The following is a 22,782-nucleotide window of genomic DNA, read 5'->3' as shown; positions in this document are numbered from 1 at the left end:
GTCCCGGGGGCGGGGGCGCGCCGCGGCGGGGCGCTCCCGGCTCCTCGCCCGCCTCCGCCGGCCGCGGGGGGAGAGCCCGGAGGCGCCGGGCCGCAGCCTCCGCCCCTCCCCGCGCCCCGCGGCGGAGGCGCCGCCCCGGGGAGAGCGGAGTTTCGCCACGCTCCCTAACGGCCGCGCTGCCGGCGCGGCGGAGCCAGGAGTTTCGCCACGCTCCCGTAGTCCCCTCGTGGGGTGGCGGCGCGGTGCATGCCGGGCCCGAGGCGGACTGTCCCTTCGCTGCGCGAGGAGCTGGGAGCCGCGCCTGCCGCCATGTTCCGCTGGGCCGCCGCCGCCCGGGGCCTTTAGCCGCCCCCGCCCCGCCTCGCCGCCGGCCGCCGCGCGCCCCTCTCCCCGCCAGCCCGCCGGCGGAGGAGGCGGACGAAGGCGCCGCCGCGCCCAGCAGCCGCCGCCGGAGCCCGGCAGCGCCCAGCGATGTCCGCCAAGGAGGGGAGCAAGGTGCTGCTGCTGCCGCCCCACGCCACCAGCGAGCGCGCCGTCAAGGGTGAGCGTCCCCCTGACCCGCGGCCTGGCGCCGCCCGGGCCCGGGCCCGGGCCCGGCGGGGGTGCGGGGAACATGGCAGCCCGGTGGGGCGGAGGCCACCCGGGTGTCCGGGGGCGCCCGGGCTCGGAGAGGCGGCCCGCCCGCGCGTGGGGAGAGGCGCCCTCGCGTGTGCTCGCCGCGCGGGCGTCTGACTCGTGCCGGGCTGCCCGCAGGTGGGGGTGGGAGCGGCGTGTCCGCGGGAGGGCGGCCCGGCTCCGTGCGGAGGCGTGGGGTGCCCGCACGGGCGTGGAAACACCCGCGGTCGGCTCGGTTTGTAGGCGGGGAGGCCGAGCTGGGCGCGGACGCTGCCCGGGAAGGCGGCGGGGCTGGCCCTGCCTGCGGTGAGCGCCGGGGCAGGCCGTCTTCTGGAGCTGCCCGTGGGGCTGGGGGTCTGCCTGCCGCGGGTGGAAGCAGTGCCCGGGGCCTGCGGCCCTGGCGCATCCCGCCCAGATGCGCTGCTCGGGCGTTGTTGGCACGAGTGTGCGTGTGCTCTGCTGGCCGGGGGCCACCGGCTTCCCCGCCTGGGGTCTGGCCCCTTCACGCCTGGTTCTCTGCGGGGCTTTTCTTCTGTCTGCGCAGAGGAGATCCTTGTAATTGCAGAAGCTGACAGCGCCGAGGAAGAGGGAGGGGGAAGGTGCTGCCGCCCTTTCTACTGGCTGCTGGTCTCAGGTTCCCAGTTTTGATGGAAAAAAATCACCTTGATCTATTTCTTCGTGGCCTTTCTTGGTAGCACAATCTCATGGGAAGTCTTTAAAAGTCGAATGTTATACTTCTCAGAAGAAAAAGTAAAACCTTTTAAAGTAGATACATCTGTGTAAAACTAAGATGGTCTAATGACCAAAATGCTGTAAAATATTAAGATCCTTGTTCTGGAGTACATTAAATGTGTCATTTCAGTATTTGTGGGGAGAATAATCCTTTGTAACTAAAGCGTCCTAAAATATATTCATTAGATCTAAATTGTCAGTTAAGAGGATAGCATAGGTAACACTTCAAAGAATTTCTAGGTTTTGTTTACTCAAAGTACAGATAATTTTATTTTGATCTCAAAGGTTTTGATACTGAACTGTATTTGATGATGGCAGTGTGGATGTTTGTGATAGCAGACCTGGGCTATTGGAATTCATGGTTGTACACAAAGCAGTCTGCTTTTAAGATTGACATTCCTAGGAACACAGGGTCTGACTGAGTTCAAAGGGGTGGAGATCTGTTCGTTTAACTTTTTATATAACAGGGGATTTTGAGAAATGAAAGGGATGTCTTTGTCTTCAGCAGGTCTTAATTAAAGCCTTGGAATCCTGTAGTATGTTTTGGAAATCGGCATGTTTTCCAGTAAGCTGGAAAGGTTTGCTCACAGTAAGTTGTTACTCATTGTGGATTGCTTAACCTGTTGATTTGTTTAAAAAAATTGCAGGAGTAAAAGTAGAAAATGTTAAAACTAGTCTATTGGAAACTTGTACTCATTAATGCTACTTTAATGTATACCGTTTAGACTTGCTGGATTTTTGTACCTTTACCGCAATTTGTTGTAACAAATTAAGTTCTTCAAACAATGCAAGAGAACTAATGGTAAGTGATTAGATGCTTTAGAGTGTGCTGGAAAACCTGCTGATTTCCAATCACTTAATAATTCAGCTTGTTAAATGTGACCTATGCATCTGGTTGTTTAAAATCATAGTTAAGACTTGCTTCATTCTAACAGGGTTACAGCCTGGGGTTACAGTATTGCTTTGAACCTGGCTGTGAAGGATACAGAACTATTGTAAAGGTAATCAGGCTTTGATAGCTTCATCTGACATAATTACAACCAGTTAAATGTTCATACAGCAGCATTTTTCTGTTCCTTCTGTTGACCTGTCCTGTCCATGCCTATCATGCTGAATCACTGGCTTCTGGAGAAAGCCTGGACAGCTGTGCCAAGCTGTCTGTGTTCTTGATTTGAAGGACAGGGTGGTTTGGTTCCCCCCTCCCCCATTAGGTGCAGTGCAGTTAGAAATACTTTTTTTAGACAGCGACCCCAGAGGTGCAAGATTGCAGGTTATGTCAGTGCTAAGTGGGAGTATCTATGCAACATGAATACATTTGTTGAAACCATGTTAAAATGTGACAACTGTGTCACATCCCTGTTCACAAACAGATGTGTTGCCTCTCGCATACCAAGAAATGTTCACCATATTCTTACCTCTTGTATGATGAATAGATCATAGATATGGTGATACTTTCTTAAGGTGGACCCTCTGCTTTTATCAAGACAACACTGCATACCAGGGGATCCAAAAGTATTAATTTTTAAACTGGAAATGTGTGGACCAGGTGTGCTGGTGAGACTGTTAAGTCAACAGTTCAAATGGTTGCATAATGTCTTAGAGTTTTAACTTCTGTAACGCTTATGAATCACTGTAGAAATTGCCTCTTTTTTCCTAAGTATCCACTTATTTATTGATAATTATTAGTGAATTTATTTACTGCTATAAGGTTTGTGGATTCTTTTTAAGGCAATTTTTTTTGTGTTTATTTTGTTTAATGTGATCTACTATAGGAGAAAAAAAAAAGTGTATAAAGTGTTCTGAAAATGTTACTTTTTGTGTGTGCCAGCTCTGTTCCCAAGAAAAAACATCCTTGGGGTACCAGGCTTTCTGTCTCTCCTTGCTGAGACATTTCATTTATAATGTCTCAGGTCCTTGAGAACAGGCACAGAGAAAAATGTAGTAATATTATCTGGTGTATCTGTGCATTGTTCCATATTTCAGCTTTCATGCTCTCCATATACTAGGTCTTTTTGGGAGGAAATGTGAATTCAGGACTTAATGCTTGCTGTTATTTACATTGTTTCATCTCTTGCTTTTATTTTAGCTTTATTTTCTTCCTGTGTATTACTGGAAGAGGGGAAAAAATAACAGAAACCATTAAATTTCAGAGGCTATGAGAAATTAAATCCTTTGCCACTAATAATATATGTTGGCAGAAATGGGCAAGAGATGCTCACCCAAGAAAAAAAGGTTAAATTATTGTATCATCAGTAACTAATCTTTTCTAATAAGGTAGGATAATAATTAGGATGTGTCCCCCTTTATATTTTAACCTGTATGTTTAGCAATTAGTGGGAAGTGCATATATCTAGAAAAATACCCGAAAGGTTATCAGGTGTAATATTCATATGGGACATATATATAATAAACATAATAATGGCTTTAAATATGCAGTCTATACAGTCTAGTTGTGTTGGTCTGGCATACTTTCCAAAGTATGAATTGTGTCATCAAAGATTATTAGTTGCTTTTAAAGTGTATAAAAAGCTCAAATTTTCTCTTTTCATGGCTTAGTTAAATTGTCTAAGTAATTTGTACTTACAGAGTTTCCTATAAATTAATGGTTAGCCATGGAATTGAAATGTCCTAAGTCAGTTTTTGGCATTTGGTTCCCAAAAGGTGTCTTGTGGCGAGGCTTTCGTTACTGCTTTTTTTAATAGAGATGAGAAAATGTACCTGTCGTCTTGATTCACTGTTTTCTAAGGCACCCTCTTCATCTTTGAAGAATGATACTTAGCGTTTTACTGTCTCGTGGAAGATAGCATTTTCCTCTATTATGTTCTGTCAAAATCACAGGGCGGGGGGGTGGGATCTTTTTTTCTTTAAACTGCTGTTGATACTTAACCACTCTGTCTGGTTCCTTTGGGTTTGGATTTGCCTTTCTTTTTGGATGATGATTGACTGACTTCAGTCAGCGCACTTGACCTTTCAGTGCATGTGACCTTCATACTTTAAATTTGTCAATGTATTGTATTTTTTCTACTGAAACAACTGTTTCACTACCTTGTTGTAAAGTGTTTTTGACTGATAGGGAGGAAGAAGTGCTTGTAAGCTCTGACAGTTTGATAGAGTGGTCCTGGGCATGGCAGGGATGAGCCTTCATTGGCTTTCCTTTGAGGGCAAAGCACCAGGGCTTCTCTGACCCACCTGTGAGTAGCTACACTGCAAAGTTGTACTTGGAAGTACTCTGTCCTCCCCGGCATTATGCTTTGCCCACTACGGGTGTTACTAGGCTTTGGGAAGCAATCCACAGGACCTTGTCGTGCTGAGCTAATGGATATTTTTTGCTAAATTTGGAGATGATGTCTGTTCTTCTGGAAATGGGAGGCTTCAGTATTCCTTTGTTTTGGATAAAAGTCATGATATAGTCTGATTGGCAAACAGGCATTTTGGATATTAAATGGTAGCTCATTGAAACAACTCTTCAGAGAATCCCAAAGAGAAGTAACTCATAGCCTTGAGCAGCGTCCTAAATTAAGACACTGATAGCTACTTTTTAACAGTGATTTCAATGTAGGAGAAAAAGAAATCATTGCTGTATTTAACTTTAAAATTCAGAGTCTGGTAAAAAAAAAAAACCAGGTAAAAGGATAAATGCTTACAGGCAGCATGAAGGCTGTTTTAAAAATATTATAAGGCACTTAGAATGCCTTTATGCTGCTGGTCAGAAATGATTCTAAAATGATCCAGAAAAGCAGCAGAGTAAAGAGAGTATTAAAAGGTCATACTTAAAAAAAAAAAAAGAAGTCACAGGTTTTTTTTGGGAGAGACAATGGAATGGAACTGAATTCTGACAAGTTAGCGTTTGACTGGCCTTATACTTTTTTTTGAGAGGATGGTTAAAGTGAATGAATCTTACAATAACAACAACAAAATCCAAAAAACCCCACCCAAAAATGGAAGCCTGCCTTAATTTCAGTAGGGCCAATTGGCAGTTGAGGCTTGGGAAGGTAAGCCCAGAGCAGAAAAACCTGGCAACTACTTACATGTGTTTATTGCATAAGGAACTAAGGACTCTTTCACACATGAGTCAATTCTTATTGCTGAATGGAACCAAAGAACTGTCTCATTGAAATGTAAGTGGTTTCAGAACGTATCAACAAAACAACTGTTCAAAAAAAAATATCCCAGGACCATAAGATATTTGTCTAGTGGCTCTAAAGGAATTCTTTGGGGGTTTTGGGTGCAAAATTGCCAATGTATTTTCCATAGCCTGTGGCATAACTCATCTTCTGAGTCTGAGAAATGGCGCACAGCAGCATTTTTTTAAAAACTCTGGATTGAACTGGAGAACTGTGGATCAGTAAGTTTAATTTAAGCAGACTCATAGCACTTGTAAGGAAGAGTGGACTAACTGTGTCCCTGGGGAAATATAATATTAAAGAGGAGTTTGTACAGTTTTCATACATGGAAATCAAGAGAAATTGTTAGAATATTTTGGAGGAGCCAGTAAGCTGGTTGATCCAGGCAAAACTATTAATCGGGTTCCTTCATCAGAGCATTTAAAGTAAGCAAAAGAGGAAATATCTTCTTTTGGATCAAAATTAGTTAGGAAAGAAAGGATGTTAATAGGTAAAAAACTTCCATGGTTGAGGGAGGTTAACATCTGTCATCTGTGCTCTTTAAATGTATTGATAAGTTATTTAGAAAACAGAATGAATGGCAAATAATGACACTTATTCAGGATAGTAAACTTCCAGAGATGTTTCAGAAAGCTCTTGTTAGACTGAGTGCCCGGGCAAAAAAGTTGCAGGAGATGCTGTTGTGATAAAGGCAGAGTAGACTCTACAAGGGAAAGAACAATTCTTGCTTAAACGTAGGGGGCGGTGAACTCAGGAAAGAAACATTAGGGTCTGTATGGATAATATTCTGAAAATGTTAGTGCAGTGGCAGTGAAACAGGCTGATAGGAATTTAGGGATTATTAGAAGATCAGTTTAGCAAAAAAGAGAATGCACCATCATGCCATTATATGCATCTTGTGTTATACGTGCATCTTGACCAGCAGCATGTAATTTTGGTCCCCCTTCCTGATTTTCTTCTTTATCTAAAGGTATGTTCAGAGGCACAGAGTGGCTTTCATGCAAGGTGGAGCAACAAAGATGAGAAATCTGTGACTGGGAAAAGGGGTAGCCGAGTAGGGGATAGAGTTAGATACTGCTTACATCATGAATGGTATTTAATGGAAAAGTTGAATAGGAAACAACTGTAATTCTTGCCTCCTTGTGAAAAGGAGAAATGTAGTACTAAACAGAATTTTCCAGGAAGGAATGTAAAGGAGAGGTGAAATACTTTTTCATATAATGTGTAATTAAAATTGTGGAATTCATAGCAATAAGGTGCAGTGGAGGCAAAAACTTATATATAAAAGTGTCTATTCAGGATCTGGACAAAATAATGAACAATAGTTCTATCAGTGATCATAAACACGATGGTCTGGATGAAACTCTAGAGGAAATCCTTAAACCACCCTGTTTGGAAAACAGAGAGTATGGAGAGGGAAAGACCTATGAATTCATCTTTGCCAGAAGCACATTTAAGTACTAAATAATCTTTTGGCATAACACATTATGGCCATTTTAATGGGAGGAGCATCTTTAAGTACTTTTCAAACAAATAATTGTATTTTTCCTGAGAGAGACTTCCAAAAGCGTCAACCAAGTTAATTGAAAAATTACACAGATAGTATAAAAGGTGAATGCACCATGACATACTAGGTATATCAATAGTTTCATTTGAGATTTAAAATTCTATGAAACTTTTAAGACTGCAAGTACATGGTAAGTAAGGATAAAATAAATAGTACCTGCAGTGCTTTTGTAGGGTTTCAGGGTTTACAGGGTCATTTTTCCTTGCTTCTAGAATGCTTATTAATATAGTAGGCAGCATATATTCAAAGAAACTTGAGTAAAGGGATAGTTTTTGTGGCATTTAGGAAAAATACCATAATTCGTGAGAAACTGACTTTGCTGAATCTGTGCTTTCTTGTTTGGGTTGAATAGGGTAACTCGTATCTTTCGATAACTATTGATTCTAGCTTTCTGATTCAAGTAGACGCTGCTGCGTATTTGTGCTTAACTAATATTTTCAAGGTTGCTGGTCCATAGACCATCTGTGATGTCTTTATGCTATTTCTTTTCAAATCTGTTCTGCCAAATGCAGAAGGATAATTGGATATATTCTGTCCTCATAGCAGTCATGGGTGCTACATCTATTTCTACTGTATAGATGTTGGCAGAGGTGTGAAGACTCCAGGGACAGACTGAAAGATGTGCTAGGTGTTAGGCTTTGTGATTCTTCTGAGTGACAATACATAGACAGCAGTGCATTTATAAAACTAAAAGCCCACAAAACCTGACCAAACGACAGAAAAACCGCAGACAACTATGCTGTCGTGGTAATAAGCCTGCTGACAAAATGAAGGATACTGGCCTATCTTTTCACAGAACACCATGGTTGTATTGATATATGATATCACTTAGTGGAGACATATGTTACGTACTGTTTCATGTATACCTACCACCAAAGCAACAAATTCTTTACAAACACGATGTCTGTGTTTAGTAACCTTAGTAATGTGAGCTGAGACTTTATCTGTGAAATCAAAAACACTCTTAAAACAGAAAATGAAATCTGGGATATTGAGCATGCTTTTACAGCCAAAGCTGAGTTCATGGAACATGTCATGGGCTCCTGATTATAGAGGGAAAATGGCTAATTTTCTTTCACTGTCAGAGAAAAAGAATTATGTAAGTTTTAAGGTCTTAAGAGCAGAAAATACTTTGCCTGTGGAAGTACACTACCTTGTACGGTTGATCCCTGATACTTTTTCCTACCATTATTCTAGAGGCTTTGATCTCATCTTGTTTCATGAGCCTGTTCCAACAGGGTGTCTCTGATACAAGCCAGATTTACCCAAGGTTATTAAAATGGGCATATATATCAGCGTGGTTTAAATTTACAGTATCTACATGTAAGATTTTATTAGCAGCTACTGTTGTACTCAGTTACTAGGCAATGTGAGATCTGCTTTGGGTCTGGAAGTAGCGTGTTTGTCTTAGTTGCCATACTGCACCTTGCAGCAGGGATTATTGTATTGGTAAAGTGCCATGCTAATGTAGTTTTTCTACTTTTGAACGTCTTTACAATGTACTGTGAATTTATCCATTCAGATTGGTGCTAACTTTTGAATCTCTGTAGCATGCTTTATTGTAAGGTATAAATGTACCTATAGGCTTGTAGAAAGTCAGTGTAGAACCAGGTTTAGAGATTTTGCTTTTGATATTTCTCTTTTAAGTAGTACTGCAGTATAAAGGGAAGGTGATTTTTTTCCTCTTTGTAAACTCATATACAGATAGTAATAAAAACCATCAAAACCTTTTTGTTAACAAATCTCAAAAGCTACTCGCTGTTTTTTTCCCCAGCATTACTGTCTAAAATTTTGAATCAATATAGTTGAAATTATATCATCCCTACATATTTTAAAAGTGAAATTGATTAATTTTGACTAGTAAGCAACGGTTTGTTTTAGAAAATCTTGTATGTTGTTGTAAATCATGATGTGTTGTCTTTGTTACTAACATCTATACCTTTACTAATAGGATATAGTCTGTTATTTTGTACTGCAGTGTGTATTGCTTTAGAGATTCATCTCTAGATGCTTTTCTATTGCTTAGCTTTGCTGGGAATGGAAGAAGGGAATCCTTTAATGACCAACACCATGTTATTTCCTTAGAGTAATTCCTCTTAATTACCATTCCATTACAGTCCCAAGAGCACAGGTTATACACAAAGACTTTGAAACATGGATTATATTTCTGTCTTGGAACACATCATGCCGCAGTTCTTTTTCCTTAGGCTATAACATTCTATTACTACTTCATCAAAGGTTTAATTAAACCCACTAGTTTGCAGAAATTGTCTACATGCTTCAAAAAATACCATCCTTAAGCTATTAAAAGATATTTGTAATATTTTTCAAAGGTATGAGCTCTAATATAGTGTTAACTATTGTTGACACAAAAATTAAAGTATAAAATTTAAATAAACAGTTTTTATAGTAAGTGTTACTGTTTTATTCAGCTGGGTGATGCAGATAAAATCTTTACCCATGTTTTATTCTGCCTTCTCTGAAGATTATTTAAAAAAAAAAATCCTTCTTGAGCAATAGGAAAATACATGTATTGTGTGAAAAGGATTTTGTTAAACTCTGAGGAACTAGTTTTAAGACTTCATTTTTTCATGAGGCAAATACAACTTTACAGATGCTTAACTACTTCTGATACTAACACTGGTGATTTTTGGACATTATGGATAACCCCTGGAGTTTTTAATTTGAATCTTCATAAGTATATTAATTCAAATAATTTGAGACAGTTCTTTCCAGACACTGGACAGAAACATCTGTTTTTATAGCCTCCCAGAAAATGTAACTTGCTAGACAAACTCAAAGCTGTAGTTTGTTAAAATAGACAGAATTAATTTTTGTGCAAATCTGATCTGAAATATATTACGTGGACATAAGAACTTTATTAAGAGAAGAAAATTTCATCTGCCATGTGCTTAGAAACCCTGAAATATTTCTGAACTGTCATAAGGAAGAGGTCAACACCATCTTTCTGAATTCTGCAGCTATTGGTAGTCATAATAAGTCAGTAATGATTTGCACATAAGAGAATGAAGAACAGCTGGTCACCTCAACAGACCATTCTCTACCATGCCCTGCATCTACCCAAAAATCCTTCAAAAAGAAAGAAGGGTCATCTTTCACTTAGGTAGATTGTTATCTACGAATAATACTAGAACTAGTGAAGCACAATTCCTACAAAACTGTCTTGGAGGTGATTGACTTTGGTTCTGGGAAGGTATGATCTCTAATGCTTTTGCAACAATTAAAGCAGGAGAAATCTACTTTGTGAATTGTCTGGTCTCATAAAAGGATGAGCTCAACTTTGCATTGCTGAAGGTAGCTGTGGGCCCACAAATAATGTGTTAAAAAAAGTGGGGGAAGAAATGGCCTAAAACTAATTTATGTACAGATTAATATAAACTTCCAAATAATGCAAAAATAACATTAAGAGAATATGAAGGTTGGAAAGTCAAGTTCAAAAAACAGTGAATGCTAGAATTGATGCTTGCATGGTCATAATTAAGTGCTTCTAAAAATTAGTTAAATTTATTGTGGTGGAACAATGGATTTCTCTTTTCAGCGACAGATTTATGTTTTTAAACAATTGTGCATGGAACAGAAGTGGTTGTCTTTTGATTTCTTAAATACGTTAAGTTTATTAACATTTGGACTACATGGAATTTTAACACTTCCAAATGAAACTTGCATCATTACTAGAGGAGAGTGGAAGGAAAGGCATGCTGTTTCTTTTCTGTTAATAAAATAACTCCAAAAATAAAGTGCCAAATTTGTTCTACACTGTGTAATGTAAAGGCACATTTTTCAGCTTCTTCCTACTTAGAAACTTTTATAAGAGGAAGAACAGACAATTCTCCAGTTTATTTTCTAGTATAATTTAATTTCAGTGAATATATGTATGTGATTTATGCATCAGTTGTTTCATTGATAGATTGTTATTATTGCATAAAACAGAAGGGTAACAATGTGTTGCTAGTAATTGAGAAGTCAATTTAAATGAAGTCAGTGAATGTTTTAGTATTTAAGCATTGATTTTTGGTATGTAAAGTTTAACTTTGGAGAGTAAGAAAATAAAGTATGAATAATCTATCTACAAGTGTATTCATACTAGTAGTTGTTCTTATCTTTGGGTAGATGTGTTTCTCTAATTTTTCTTTTTAAATGTATTTGAAATAATATTTAAATGGAGAGAAACTGAGTGGTTTCGCTCCTTTTCTCTGTTATTTCGTTCTTTCAATAGTGGTATGCTGCTTTTTTTGCCCTTTTTTTTTTTTTTCAAATTACTTTTATTTCCTGTAATCCTGCATGAGTGCGATGATATTCTGATGCACTGCTTAGTGGCAATTTTGATGTATCCTCCACTCTCATGTCCCACATCCATATTTCATTTGTTCAGTAACTGAACTGCCATTGTTTGAATTCATGTAAGCTGCCAGCCGTCAAATGTGCTGTCTGGGCAGTTGCTGAGCCTGGTTTGGTCCCCAGCCTCAGAGCTCTCATCTGCTCCACTTTTTTGAGATATGGATCACATATGGCTGCTTTTGACCCACGAGCCAGGATCCAAGGACTTCTGATAATTCCAGTAATTTCTGAAGTTGTGTCTAGTATATGGACAGCCTCTACTTTTAGTTTAATCTTTTTAGAGACAGCGCAACAGGAAAATAAGGAAAGCAAGCTCAAAGAAGAATTTCAACCTACAATAGCAATGTTGTAGGCTCCCAAAATTACAGTTTTTTTCTGATAGAATGAACTTGTTCTGCTGCTTAGTCAGTGGTTTGACAGAACTTCAAACTGGCAGAGTCCATCCTGCCCCTTTCTGCCACTCAGGGGCTGAGAGCATGAGCGCTGCTCTCCCTTCAGCTTCTGCATTAATGCTGTCATAGGCTTCTGTTAGGGTCCCCCTTAGTTTTCATGGTTTTAGGCTGAAGAATCCTAGTCTGCGTAGTTACTCAGAAATCATTCTCACTTTTTGATTTCCATTATTGTTCCTTGAGTCCTTTTTAAATTATTCTTTCTTTTTTATAAGGTGGGCAAACCAGAGTTGCATGCTAGATTTATCAGTGGCATAATTGCGTCTTGTTTTGTTTTCTATTTGCTAATAATTCTTAACATTCAGTTTTCTGGGTTTCTTTGACTTGTCAGCATCAAGTATGTTCGTAGAACTATAGGAAAGACCTTGCTTCTGAATAGTAATAGTAATTTCGTAATCTCTGATTTTTCTATGTAAAGTTAGGATTTATTTCCTTCATTAATTTGCATTTATTAATATTTAATGTGTCATATTTTGCTGAGCCACTCAGTAGCATGGACAACTTCTGTAGCTCTTCATAGCCTGTCCTATTCTTCATTGTCTAGAATACTTACTGTCACCTGAAGGCTGCATGACTCCATGAGTTACCTTCTTTTCAGTGTAATTTATGAATTTATTAAATAGCATAGATTCTAGTGGGGCTCCTCCTTTGACCTTCTTCCTTTCCAGGTGCTGGCTATTACCTCCTTTTATTTCTAGTCCTTTAAACAGTATTGTATCCTTCTCTTGCTAGCTTTGGATTTGTTTTGGTGGGGTTTTTTGGTTTGGTTGGGGTTTTTGGTTTGTTGTTGGTTTGGGTTTTTTTGAGGCTTTGATGATGGGCTTATTTTAAAATGCCTTTTGCAAGTCTGAGTAGATATTAAATGGATCTCCTGCATCCCCCATACTTATTGAGTCCTTCAGAGAATGGCAGTATATTGGAGAGAGATGAAGTCCCTTTGCAAAGGCAGTTTTGACTCTTCCAAATGTTGTACATACTATTGTGCCTTCTAACTCTGTTTTATAGTTTCTACAAACTTGCACATTATAGATGTTAATTTTTTTAAATACATACACAGATAGCGCTATTCCATCCAGCTTTTAATGATGTCATCAAGTTGGTTGATTGAAAGACAAATTTGCTCCTTTGGATAGCAGCTATTCCATGATAGATCCAATCCTAGATGGAGTATATTTTTAAAATAGCATTGTTGCAGCTACTGTGTCTTCTTTTTAAATTTTAGCTGTTCCTTTTCCACCAACGCATCGCTTGACATCTGAAGAAGTGTTTGACACAGATGGAAGACCAAGGGTTGACATTTTGAAGAACCACTTGATAAAAGAAGGTCGAGTGGATGAAGAAATTGCACTTAGAATCATCAATGAGGGTGCTGCAATATTACGGAGGGAAAAAACTATGATAGAAGTTGAAGCTCCAATTACAGGTAATATTTCTAGATAACTTCACTCATAATTAAATTTGAAAAAAGATTTTTTCAGTAGTAGAGTTTGTCTTAAAAATTGCTACAATAAAATTTCTGTGTAGTCTTACTGAATTATCCCTCACAACTGCATTTGCTTAACAGTACTCGCATGGTCTGAAAAAACAGGCTGCACATTATTTTGCAAAATGAAGGCATTAAACCTATTGGAAAAAAATGATTGGTATTAAAATGACAAAATAGAAAGTAGTTAAATGCTGATGAATTATGGATTTCTAATTCCTGCAGTGTTGTAAGTGGGAAAAAAGACATCTGCCTGGAATAGAAAAAAGAACTCAGAATTATCCTGAAATCTAAATATGTGAAGAGAAGCTAATTGCTGTGGTTTGAAGTAAATACTGTGAACTAGAATTCTGAGTGAAAAATACACCTTTATAGTTCCTCTGTAGTGAGACTGACGATTGCGTGTAAAACCATGTTCTTGTGAGGGCAGTAGTCCTGGAAAGTGTTGATTGTTTTAGCATCTTTAACGCACTAGGACCAGATCCACTGTGGTACAAAACTGACTCTTAGGGGTTTTGGGAGTATTTTCATGGTTTAACTAGTTCTGTTTCTGTTTGACCTGGTGAAAGGTGGAATTGGTGTCCTTTAGTACTTTTATTTATAAATAATCCAGACTCATGGAAAGTAGTTTACATTGCATATCTGTTATTTATGATAATAAAAGTAGATTTTATTTTTGTGTTCAAATCAGATTTTCTTTCATTTGAATGTGTTTTCTTCTAAATGGACCTATATAAAATTAGTGTCTGAAAAGCTTCTTTTAGGACATCAGCTTGCTTTAATTTGTTAGTATTGGCTAAATGAAAACATTTAAACAGTACATCATTATTACTGACTTTTTTTTTTTAAATGAATGATTGAAATGGTGGAAACCACTGAGTGTCTGAACTCAGAGTCTTTTGAAGCTCCAGATAAAGCTCAAAACTACAGTGTTGTCCACATGTTTAGAATTTTTATATTTCTGTTTATTCAGGTAGTTATCCAGAGCTACTGGTATATTGGCAGCTGAAAAAGAAGGAAAGTTCTTGCAGAGTTTGAGTAGAAATCTTAAGAAAAGTGACATAAAAGAGGACACATTCTATTTAGTCTAATATTTTGTAGGTCGTGATGACAAATGGTCTGCTCCAAGGAATAACAGCCTTTGAAGTGTGATGTGCCATATCCAATATTTCTTTCCAAAATTAGAACAATGTTTTTTCCCCAAAAAAATTTACTGATAAACTCTGAGAAGTTGGAAGATGCTATTCGTCAGTTGATCAGTGACATTTTGCATCAACGGAAGTCATAGTCTCTCAAATTCCTGTTAATTGTTATCAGCAATACCTCATGCAGAAGCGAGAAGGCAGCTCCTGACTTCCGTTGAGCTGGGAACTGCTGTGGGAATGAGGAGTTAGGAGCAGTTGTCTCTTCCATACATTTTTTTTTTAAATTTTTTTTTTTAACTGTGAGATGACCTGGCTTTGCTGTATGCTTTTCAAAGTCTTCGCATCTGCTATCTTTGGCACTTCTGCCTTAGGTTGCTGACCACTGGTCTTGTCCTGTCTCATATTCTAAAAACACAAGAAAAATCCACTGTTGAAATAGTGAACATGGTTATTTGAAGGAGAAAAGTAACTGAGCAAAGAGAAGATATGATGATATTAAAAGGTATGTTAGTCTGACTCAGAAACAAAAGCATACTCCCTGCTTTTTTCAATCCCACATGGACAGAGCAAATTGTTGCAAAGCAGCAGGCATTGTCAAATAAGCATACCAAGGAGAATTTGCAAAGATACCTAAGGGGCTGGGGAGGACAGTAAAGAGCTGCTGACAACTTTCAAGACCTCAACGCTCAGTGCATTACTGTGTTTGAAAAACATTCCACAATCTGCTAGACTGAAATAGGGCTATCATCAGCGTTGTCACAGGTAGTGAGGACAGCATCTTAATGAAAAGCAAAGGGGAACCTTCACAAATTTCTGTTATTCCTGCTTTATACCTGCCTTTCCTCTTAATTAGAAGTACTTTGTGGCTGTTTACTTAACTATAACTTAGTAACTTTTCTGTTAGATTTTTTTTAAATTAATTTGAACAAAATTTTTGCTTGCAGTGTGTGGTGATATTCATGGCCAGTTCTTTGATCTAATGAAGCTGTTTGAAGTGGGAGGATCACCTGCTAACACAAGATACCTCTTCCTCGGTGACTATGTAGACAGAGGTTATTTTAGTATAGAGGTAACTGAATATATTAATCTGTTTTGTCCTAAATTTTTCTATAAGCACACTTTCATGGAGGTTTTCAAATGAAATTTTAGGTCTGCTTTAACATGTGAATGTGTTCTTCTTTGCTGTGCTTTCTCCTGTGACAAAGGCCTGTTTACAGGAGGATATTGACCAGCCGTTTGGACTGTCCTGTTGAAATCACCAGACTTACTCATTTTTCCTCCTCTTTCTTTAGTTAGTTTTTTAAAAGTTGAATTCTGTAGCATTATTATCCATAATCCTGTTTCTCTGGTAGTATGCAGGAAGGTATGTTTGTATGTTTTTGGAGAACAGGTGAGTTGTGACTGCAAGGTCTTTTAATTTATTATAGCTGTTTATCTGTATAAAGTAGATTCATTTTACTTAATCAAATGTTTTTTAATAATTATTAATATTTTTTTTTACTAAAATTCTGAGGGTGATTACAGATATTCCCTAAGGATGACCTGTGTTTCTGCCATTAATTTTTCAGGTATTTTGAATTTAAATAATTTTTTAATTTTCAGCATGTTTATTTAATGTGCTACATTCCAGAGATACTCACTTATTCATATCAATTAGTTTCAGAGCTATGATTTTTAGGTTAACTATTCTTCTGGAGCCAGCTTGGGAAGTGCCTCAACTTGGGATCTCTTCATAGATACCAAATCTAAGAGTGGCATACCACTTGAAATAGTATTTTGCAATTCATTGTGTATGATACTTCATTTCTGTGTTAAAATTATGCTGTTCTAATAACATGTGTGAGTATATACCGTGAAGGGCATGCACAATGCCTTTTGGGGTTGTTAGGGATGGTAGACAAACAGGAGGTGCAGCAAGAGTGATTGCCTGAAAGTCATTTATAAGCAAAAATTTCAACAGACATTCCCTATTTATTAATTCGATCTTCTTGGCCTGTTCTTGATGATTAGAAATAATGCAGTTGTCCTTGAAAAGGACATTTACATAGCAACACTCTGTGATAATGTATCAAAACATGGTATGAAAGCTTTTCAACCATTACACTTACAAAAAACTTCTGAACAATGGATGTTCTTGAATATATTACTAAGAACAGGCTCAATTTTTTTTCTTCATATGATTTTAATTTAATTTTAATATAATATTTGGCATGCTAAATATACTTGAGGAATATGTAAAGATATGCTAAATATACTCTTGAAAACCACTCCAGGGTTTTTAAAAGGCTTGTCTTTCTTCATTGAGATAATCTGCTCTCTTCTACTCTTGAGTGGCTGTTGGAACATCAGTGAAGTACATGGCAGATAATCTGAATGAAGTTGAATTGCTGCAAGTGCATGAAGGTGGGGCTATGCTTTGTGGTCCTGTTGAGAAAGAAAAAAGTAGTACATGAAAATCAGCCTTTTGTCCTCCATTTTAACGTTTAAAAATTTTTTCGTACTTAAGTTTTTGCCTTAATTAACATTTAGGAAGTTTAAGTTGACCTCCAGGAGTTTTCATATATGGTTACTTTAAAATCTTTCTTAGTGATTGGAAATGTAATATACTTTTGGTAAAATACTTGACTTTTCACAGAAAAGTGAAGGTGAAATTTTCTGAAAATGTACGAACAGTGAAATTTGATTTTTCACTAATAAATTCTTAATCGGTCTGTCCTGAAACATCTTTAATTGCATTGATATTTTAGTAGTAACCCATTTCCAATTAAAAAATGTCATCACTTCTAATAGGAAAGATAATTACATGCTACCGTGATTGTATATAACAAACAGCTGGGATCAAGATGGAGTCCTTCACATAAGTGTGTGCAAATTCTTCTTTTCTGTACTGGAAGTAACAGGACATGGAGAACTCTGTCTGTATTTGATAATAAAAAATAAATATGCCAGTACAGGAAAGGTTAAAAAAAATATTTCTTTATGTACTTAATAGGTAACATGCTTGAGAACATGTAAATCTCAGCAATTTAATCAAATGTAGTATCGATTCACTGAAAGGAAGGCACTATTTTGCCACTTTTCTATTAAATGTTTTCAAGGTTGCCAGCTTTCATAAATTTTTCATACAAACTGACTTAACTAAAACAGTTCACAATTGTAGAATTTGCCAAATTAATTCATGTATTCATTTGATGATAAGCAGTTGTTTTGTAAGAAACTGATTATGCTCTACTGGGAAACAGTTTTAAAGAGTCTGGGGACTTTGCAATATATCAGGATATTTTAGAGTTATAGAAACATTGGAAAGCAAGTGGTATCATTAGAAAAATTACTGTTTTGCATATTTTTACGAAGAAGATAAGAAAAATTCAGTAATTAGTTTAGCTAAACTTCACAATAGAAGTCTTTGATGTATTTCTTCATGTTTTCTGTGTTTTTTAAAGTGTTCCTTTGTTTTCTTTCTTCCTTCATGTACTTACTATTCTGTGCAAAATAACTTTGAAGAATGATAGCTTCAGGGTACTCGTATTGATTAAGAACAATAATAGTAACAACAACTCGCGGGAGACTTCAATGTAGTCCAAAACTTCTGGGGTTGTGAGATTTCTGTGCTCTGTTAAAAATACAAGAATCAGATTTGAAATTTGAAATACATTTTGGGCATTCAAGACTGCTGGGTGGTAACAGACTCTAAACTGAAAAAATTGTGTGTGTTCTGTAGCTCTATCCTCAAATCTGTTCGCTGCTGATGTTGCAACAATAATGATATATGGAAACTTACTGTAATTCTTTGAATTTGCTGCTTGAACACTGAATAAACAACCAACTTACCCAGTTTTGGGGGAGAAAAAAGGTTTACTCTGTCCATTCTTAGTTTAAAAATGGTCTCCAAATGATACAGCTGACTTCAATGTAAATAGTTTTGTGGGGTGTTTTTTTCTTCAATCTCTATTAATAAATGTCTGCTTTTCTTCTTATGCCAGTGTTTAGAATCGTATTATAAAATCAGATTTTAGGCACAAACACATACATTATTTGTCTAGATGCAAGTGTTCTGCAGTGTAATTCTGCTGAGTTTATTTTATTATTGAGTGTCCAGTAAACAGCCAGTGCGGCTGTTCTTAAGAAAAGTAATAAGCAATTTGCATAACTCATGTCCAGAACTGGACTTGGGGAAGTAGCGCTGTGTTTTAAAATGGCACATTAAGCTGTACTTGCTTTTGAAGCTGTTAACATTCTTACTCAATGTTTCTCAGTAATAATTTTTAATGTTCTTATAAAGTAGTGTATTTTACTGGATATCTTTGTTTTTCAACAGTGTGTGCTGTACTTATGGGTCCTGAAAATTCTCTACCCAAGCACGTTATTTCTTTTGAGAGGCAACCATGAATGCAGACACCTAACAGAGTATTTTACCTTTAAGCAAGAATGTAAGTGCTGTCTAAGAATGTAAAATTAGCTTACTTCCAACCTGCTGATCTACGGTCTGTCATTTTGCGTGAGAGATGTTTGTCTGTTAGTTTAATTAAGGTCTTGCAAACATTTGGAGGCCCCGCTGACTGCTGTAGAATTGCTTGCAGTTAAGTGTGGCGTTGGAGTGCAAGTTATGTAAAAGACTGCTGTCTGTAAAGATACGTTATGGAGTAAATTTTGATGTATCAATCCTGATTTTAAAATCCTGGAGAGAGGAAGGTTATTTTGCTGTCTTGGCTATAATCGGGAGTGCAAAGTAACTTGCTGAGCAGCATTGTGAAGCTAGCAAGAAAACCCTACTGCTGAGTAATTTTTCCATTTAGGGAATTGATTTCAACTATACGCATAAGATAACTCTTTTGGTAATGTCAGCTGCTCCTCCATTTGGAGGCTTGTGTAAGTATTGATCCAGTGATAAATGGATCATTTGCCCTGGTAAAAACCCTCTTTGGTGTAAGTAAAAGTGGTGTAATCTATAGGCAGTTCTTAGCTTTTCATTGTAAATGAGAAATCACAAACTTGTCAGTAGTATTTTACATTGAAGTATGCTGTATAATTGTATGATGCAAAATAATTCTGTGATTTGTTTAAAACAAAAATAATTTCTCCACACTTGAGATAACAGAAGAAGAAATGAAAAAAGTTTATAGTTCTGGAAGAGAATATGTCTTAGAAATGTGCTTGCTGTTGTGGTGTTGGGAAATGCTCATTTAAACCCAAAAATATTCATTGCTTTGGGTTTTTTTTAAGCATTCACTTTGAGATTTGCTTTTATAATTATGATCCACTAGATTACTTCTTCCATCTAATATGGATTTCTTAATGTTTTATATTTTCTTTCCTGCAGGTAAAATAAAGTACTCAGAAAGAGTCTACGATGCTTGTATGGAAGCTTTTGACTGTCTCCCTCTTGCTGCTCTCTTAAATCAACAGTTTCTTTGTGTTCATGGTGGACTTTCACCAGAAATTAATACACTAGATGACATTAGGAGAGTGAGTATTTTATGTGTTTGAAAATAAGTGGAAATACACAGATTTATATGATGCTATACAAAGTAATCTTTGTGAAATTGTCAGTATATTGTTTTCTGTTCTTGTCTCTTTTGGAAGTGTAAATCAGGAACTGAAATGTAGGCTAAGCAGTATCATAATTAAAAACTCTTGGATTATCTAGTGCATTTTCCATTAGTAGATCTCATTGGGACAGCTGGAACTGTTACAAAACACAAACAAAAAAAACCCTCAAAAACTCCACGTAGTTTCCTGAGATAGGTAGCACATGTAAAAAGCTTCATATCCGATTGAAATAATGCTTTGTATTTCTTTCTAGATAAGAGCTAGCATTCTCATGGCTTCCAGGAGAAAACTCGAAGTTAATTTTAGTCTTAAAATTGTTTGGTATATCAAACATCATATTTCAGTTATTCGTATATTTCTTTGAAAATTTTTTACTCTCTTGATCATGTGGATTTTGGTTTTGAAAGAGTGTGAAATTGCAGTATTTAATAAAAATTCAGATTGCTATTTAAAATGGCGAATTTGGTAGGCATTTGAGTAACAGCTGTGGAGTGCTTCTCACTGTGGTAAATGTGCTGAGTATATCGGTAAGAAGAATGAAAACAAGTTTTAAAAATTACACAATGAAAACACTAAATGGTGGTGTGCAATTTAAAGGGAAGAAGATTGTGATCACATGAGGTATCTGTTTCTAATAACTCAGTTTCAGCTTGCATGGACTGCTGGTGTCAGGTGAAGATTGTATCAGATGGGAATTTTCGAACTCAATTGCTTTCGTTTTTGCATACTCCTTTTTGACTTATTTTAGTTAACTTGCCTGACATCTTGACTGCTGCGTTTGGAAATCAAAACCATTCCTGTTATGATTACTAATAGGTAAAGTGTAGTTGATTTCAGCTTAAAATATAAATAGGTGGTTCTAAGAAAGCTTTGGGATTATAGGTAAGGTTGGAAGAAAGAAGTTGTTTATCCACGTATGGAAGAAGGTATGTGGGGGCCTATTTCAAGAAAGATCTAAATATCAGAGAGAAGGAAAAAGTATGTTCCTAATTTGATTTTATAGTATATAAATGTTGATGGCCCATTTTGTCTTTTATCTTCATTTATTGTATTTCTCATTTTCTTAGCATTTTCTCCTTTACTTGTGCTCCATTTTTCTTTTTTCCCTCTCCCTCTCCTCAGATTTATAGGCTACTGTCCAGTTCAATCTCATTTCTGAATTCACCAGATTTTTTTGGTACTGACTGGACCATTTCAGAGGCTGGAATGTCAGCTTATTTCACTTACAGATATTACACTGCCAAGCAGAATCATATGAGAGGAGAAGAAAATGGTAGAAACAGAGAGGAAGCATATTTACAAGCTCAGTGGTGTAAGTGGGAAAATGTACTGAGGCACATTGCATTTTCAGAGCAAATACTAACGTGTACAGGAATCTATGTGCATTGTGCAGAGAAAGAGAAGTAAGAAAGCAAAGCGAGTAAACGGTGCCATTCTGACAAGGCCTTAACACGTCTCACGTTACAGATGAGAAGAAACATGGTCAAAGCTTTTTGGAAAGTAGTGTAAAGGAAACATAGTCTGGAAAAACACTTTGGAAAGCCACTGTCATAATAAAATTGTGATTAATTTTTCTTTTAGTCTCAGTCTTGCAGCTAATCAGGTTTCAAAGTGTCAAGTAAATTTAATTAAAAGGTAATTCTGTCATCTTGGCCTGTACTTTCATATGTACTTCTATAATGCTCAAGGCTATTTTAGGATGAAATAGAAGCTTGTATGTTTACATATATATATGAAAATCTGCATTGTATATTGCTTCTGATGAAAACCACGTTTATAAATGTAAGGCAGTGTTATTAGAACTGTTCTTTGGGCCTTTTTTGTTTTTTAAAGAATCATCTGGTAACTTGGAAAAGGCACTATTCATGGGTTGGCAGCAGCTTCAATAGCTGCATTAGAGCTTGGCATGCACTGATGTTGTAAATGTATTTAAATTAAATGGGTGATGTGAAATGCTCTTTTTATATCTAGGAAAATACCATATACTTGTGGTACCAGTGTGGTGTGTGAAATGACTTCTGTAAACAGTCAAGACAATTGTATAATATTACAAGCCTTCTGGTTTATTAGCAGAAGTTTTTATTAAGGAGAGGTCTTCTCTGCAAACATGTAGGCATAATCATCTGGCATAAGAAGGGAAATCACAGCTTCTTATTTCTGGGAAAATGGAAGTTTGTGAAACTTGTAGTAGTCTGATTTTTATTCTCTGAACTCCGATTACACAAATGTTCTGATTGTGTTGGTAAAGAATGTCTCTTTCAGACACATGTCCATCAACTTAGAGATGCTGTTTAGTTGATTTTATTTACACTGCCAAGACTTCTGCTGACACAAAATTCCAGGAATTGTGATTTTAAGCCTAGTGACGTATAAGGAGGGAAGTGTCCAGATAAGATTATGAGAACTCTTTTTAAAGAAGAGAGACAGAGAATTTTCTTCCTCATTTACAACAGATGGTCATTCTTTTGTTTAGTTCTTGGTGATACTAAGGCTTGATCAGAGAAGTGCCTTGAAATATATGGAGGCACTACTGGGAATCTGTCTTTATAATACCTTACTTCCTTTCTGTGGTCTGCTGAAATTTCCTTTTCTTTAGTAATATGGAAGATGACTGCCACTCTTCACTGGCCTTCACATTGTTTTTAGGGCTTTACTATGTGATAGTTCTCAGGAAAATTAGGACAGATTAATTAAAACTGATGTCTGTATCTTCAAGTATGTGAAACTTCTGTGAAGGTCTTTTGCCTCAAAAGTAAAA

At 37.4% G+C, this 22,782-nt stretch overlaps 1 protein-coding gene across 8 annotated transcripts in view; it reads left to right on the top strand.

Moving 5' to 3' along the window:
• Nucleotides 1-412: 412 nt before the first annotated feature.
• PPP3CB (protein phosphatase 3 catalytic subunit beta) overlaps nucleotides 413-22,782 on the top strand; it is a 50,434-nt gene continuing 28,064 nt past the window's right edge. For 7 of the 8 annotated variants that reach the window (XR_007766675.1, XM_050899340.1, XM_050899338.1 and 4 more), the window contains exons 1-5: nucleotides 413-541; nucleotides 13,069-13,269; nucleotides 15,419-15,543; nucleotides 18,793-18,904; nucleotides 19,795-19,940. Coding sequence is in view for 7 of the 8 variants with exons in the window: in XM_050899340.1 (XP_050755297.1) it covers nucleotides 472-541; nucleotides 13,069-13,269; nucleotides 15,419-15,543; nucleotides 18,793-18,904; nucleotides 19,795-19,940 (654 nt within the window). In the remaining variant the exon portion in view is untranslated. Of the gene's footprint in view, nucleotides 542-13,068; nucleotides 13,270-14,918; nucleotides 14,977-15,418; nucleotides 15,544-18,792; nucleotides 18,905-19,794; nucleotides 19,941-22,782 lie in introns of those variants that run through there. The other variant, XM_050899344.1, reaches the window with a different exon arrangement.

This window comes from Gymnogyps californianus, chromosome 6 (genome assembly GCF_018139145.2).
Source record: "Gymnogyps californianus isolate 813 chromosome 6, ASM1813914v2, whole genome shotgun sequence".
Lineage (NCBI taxonomy): Eukaryota > Metazoa > Chordata > Aves > Accipitriformes > Cathartidae > Gymnogyps > Gymnogyps californianus.
Note: the sequence above shows the minus strand (reverse complement) of the source record. Positions and strands in the feature narration are given on the sequence as shown.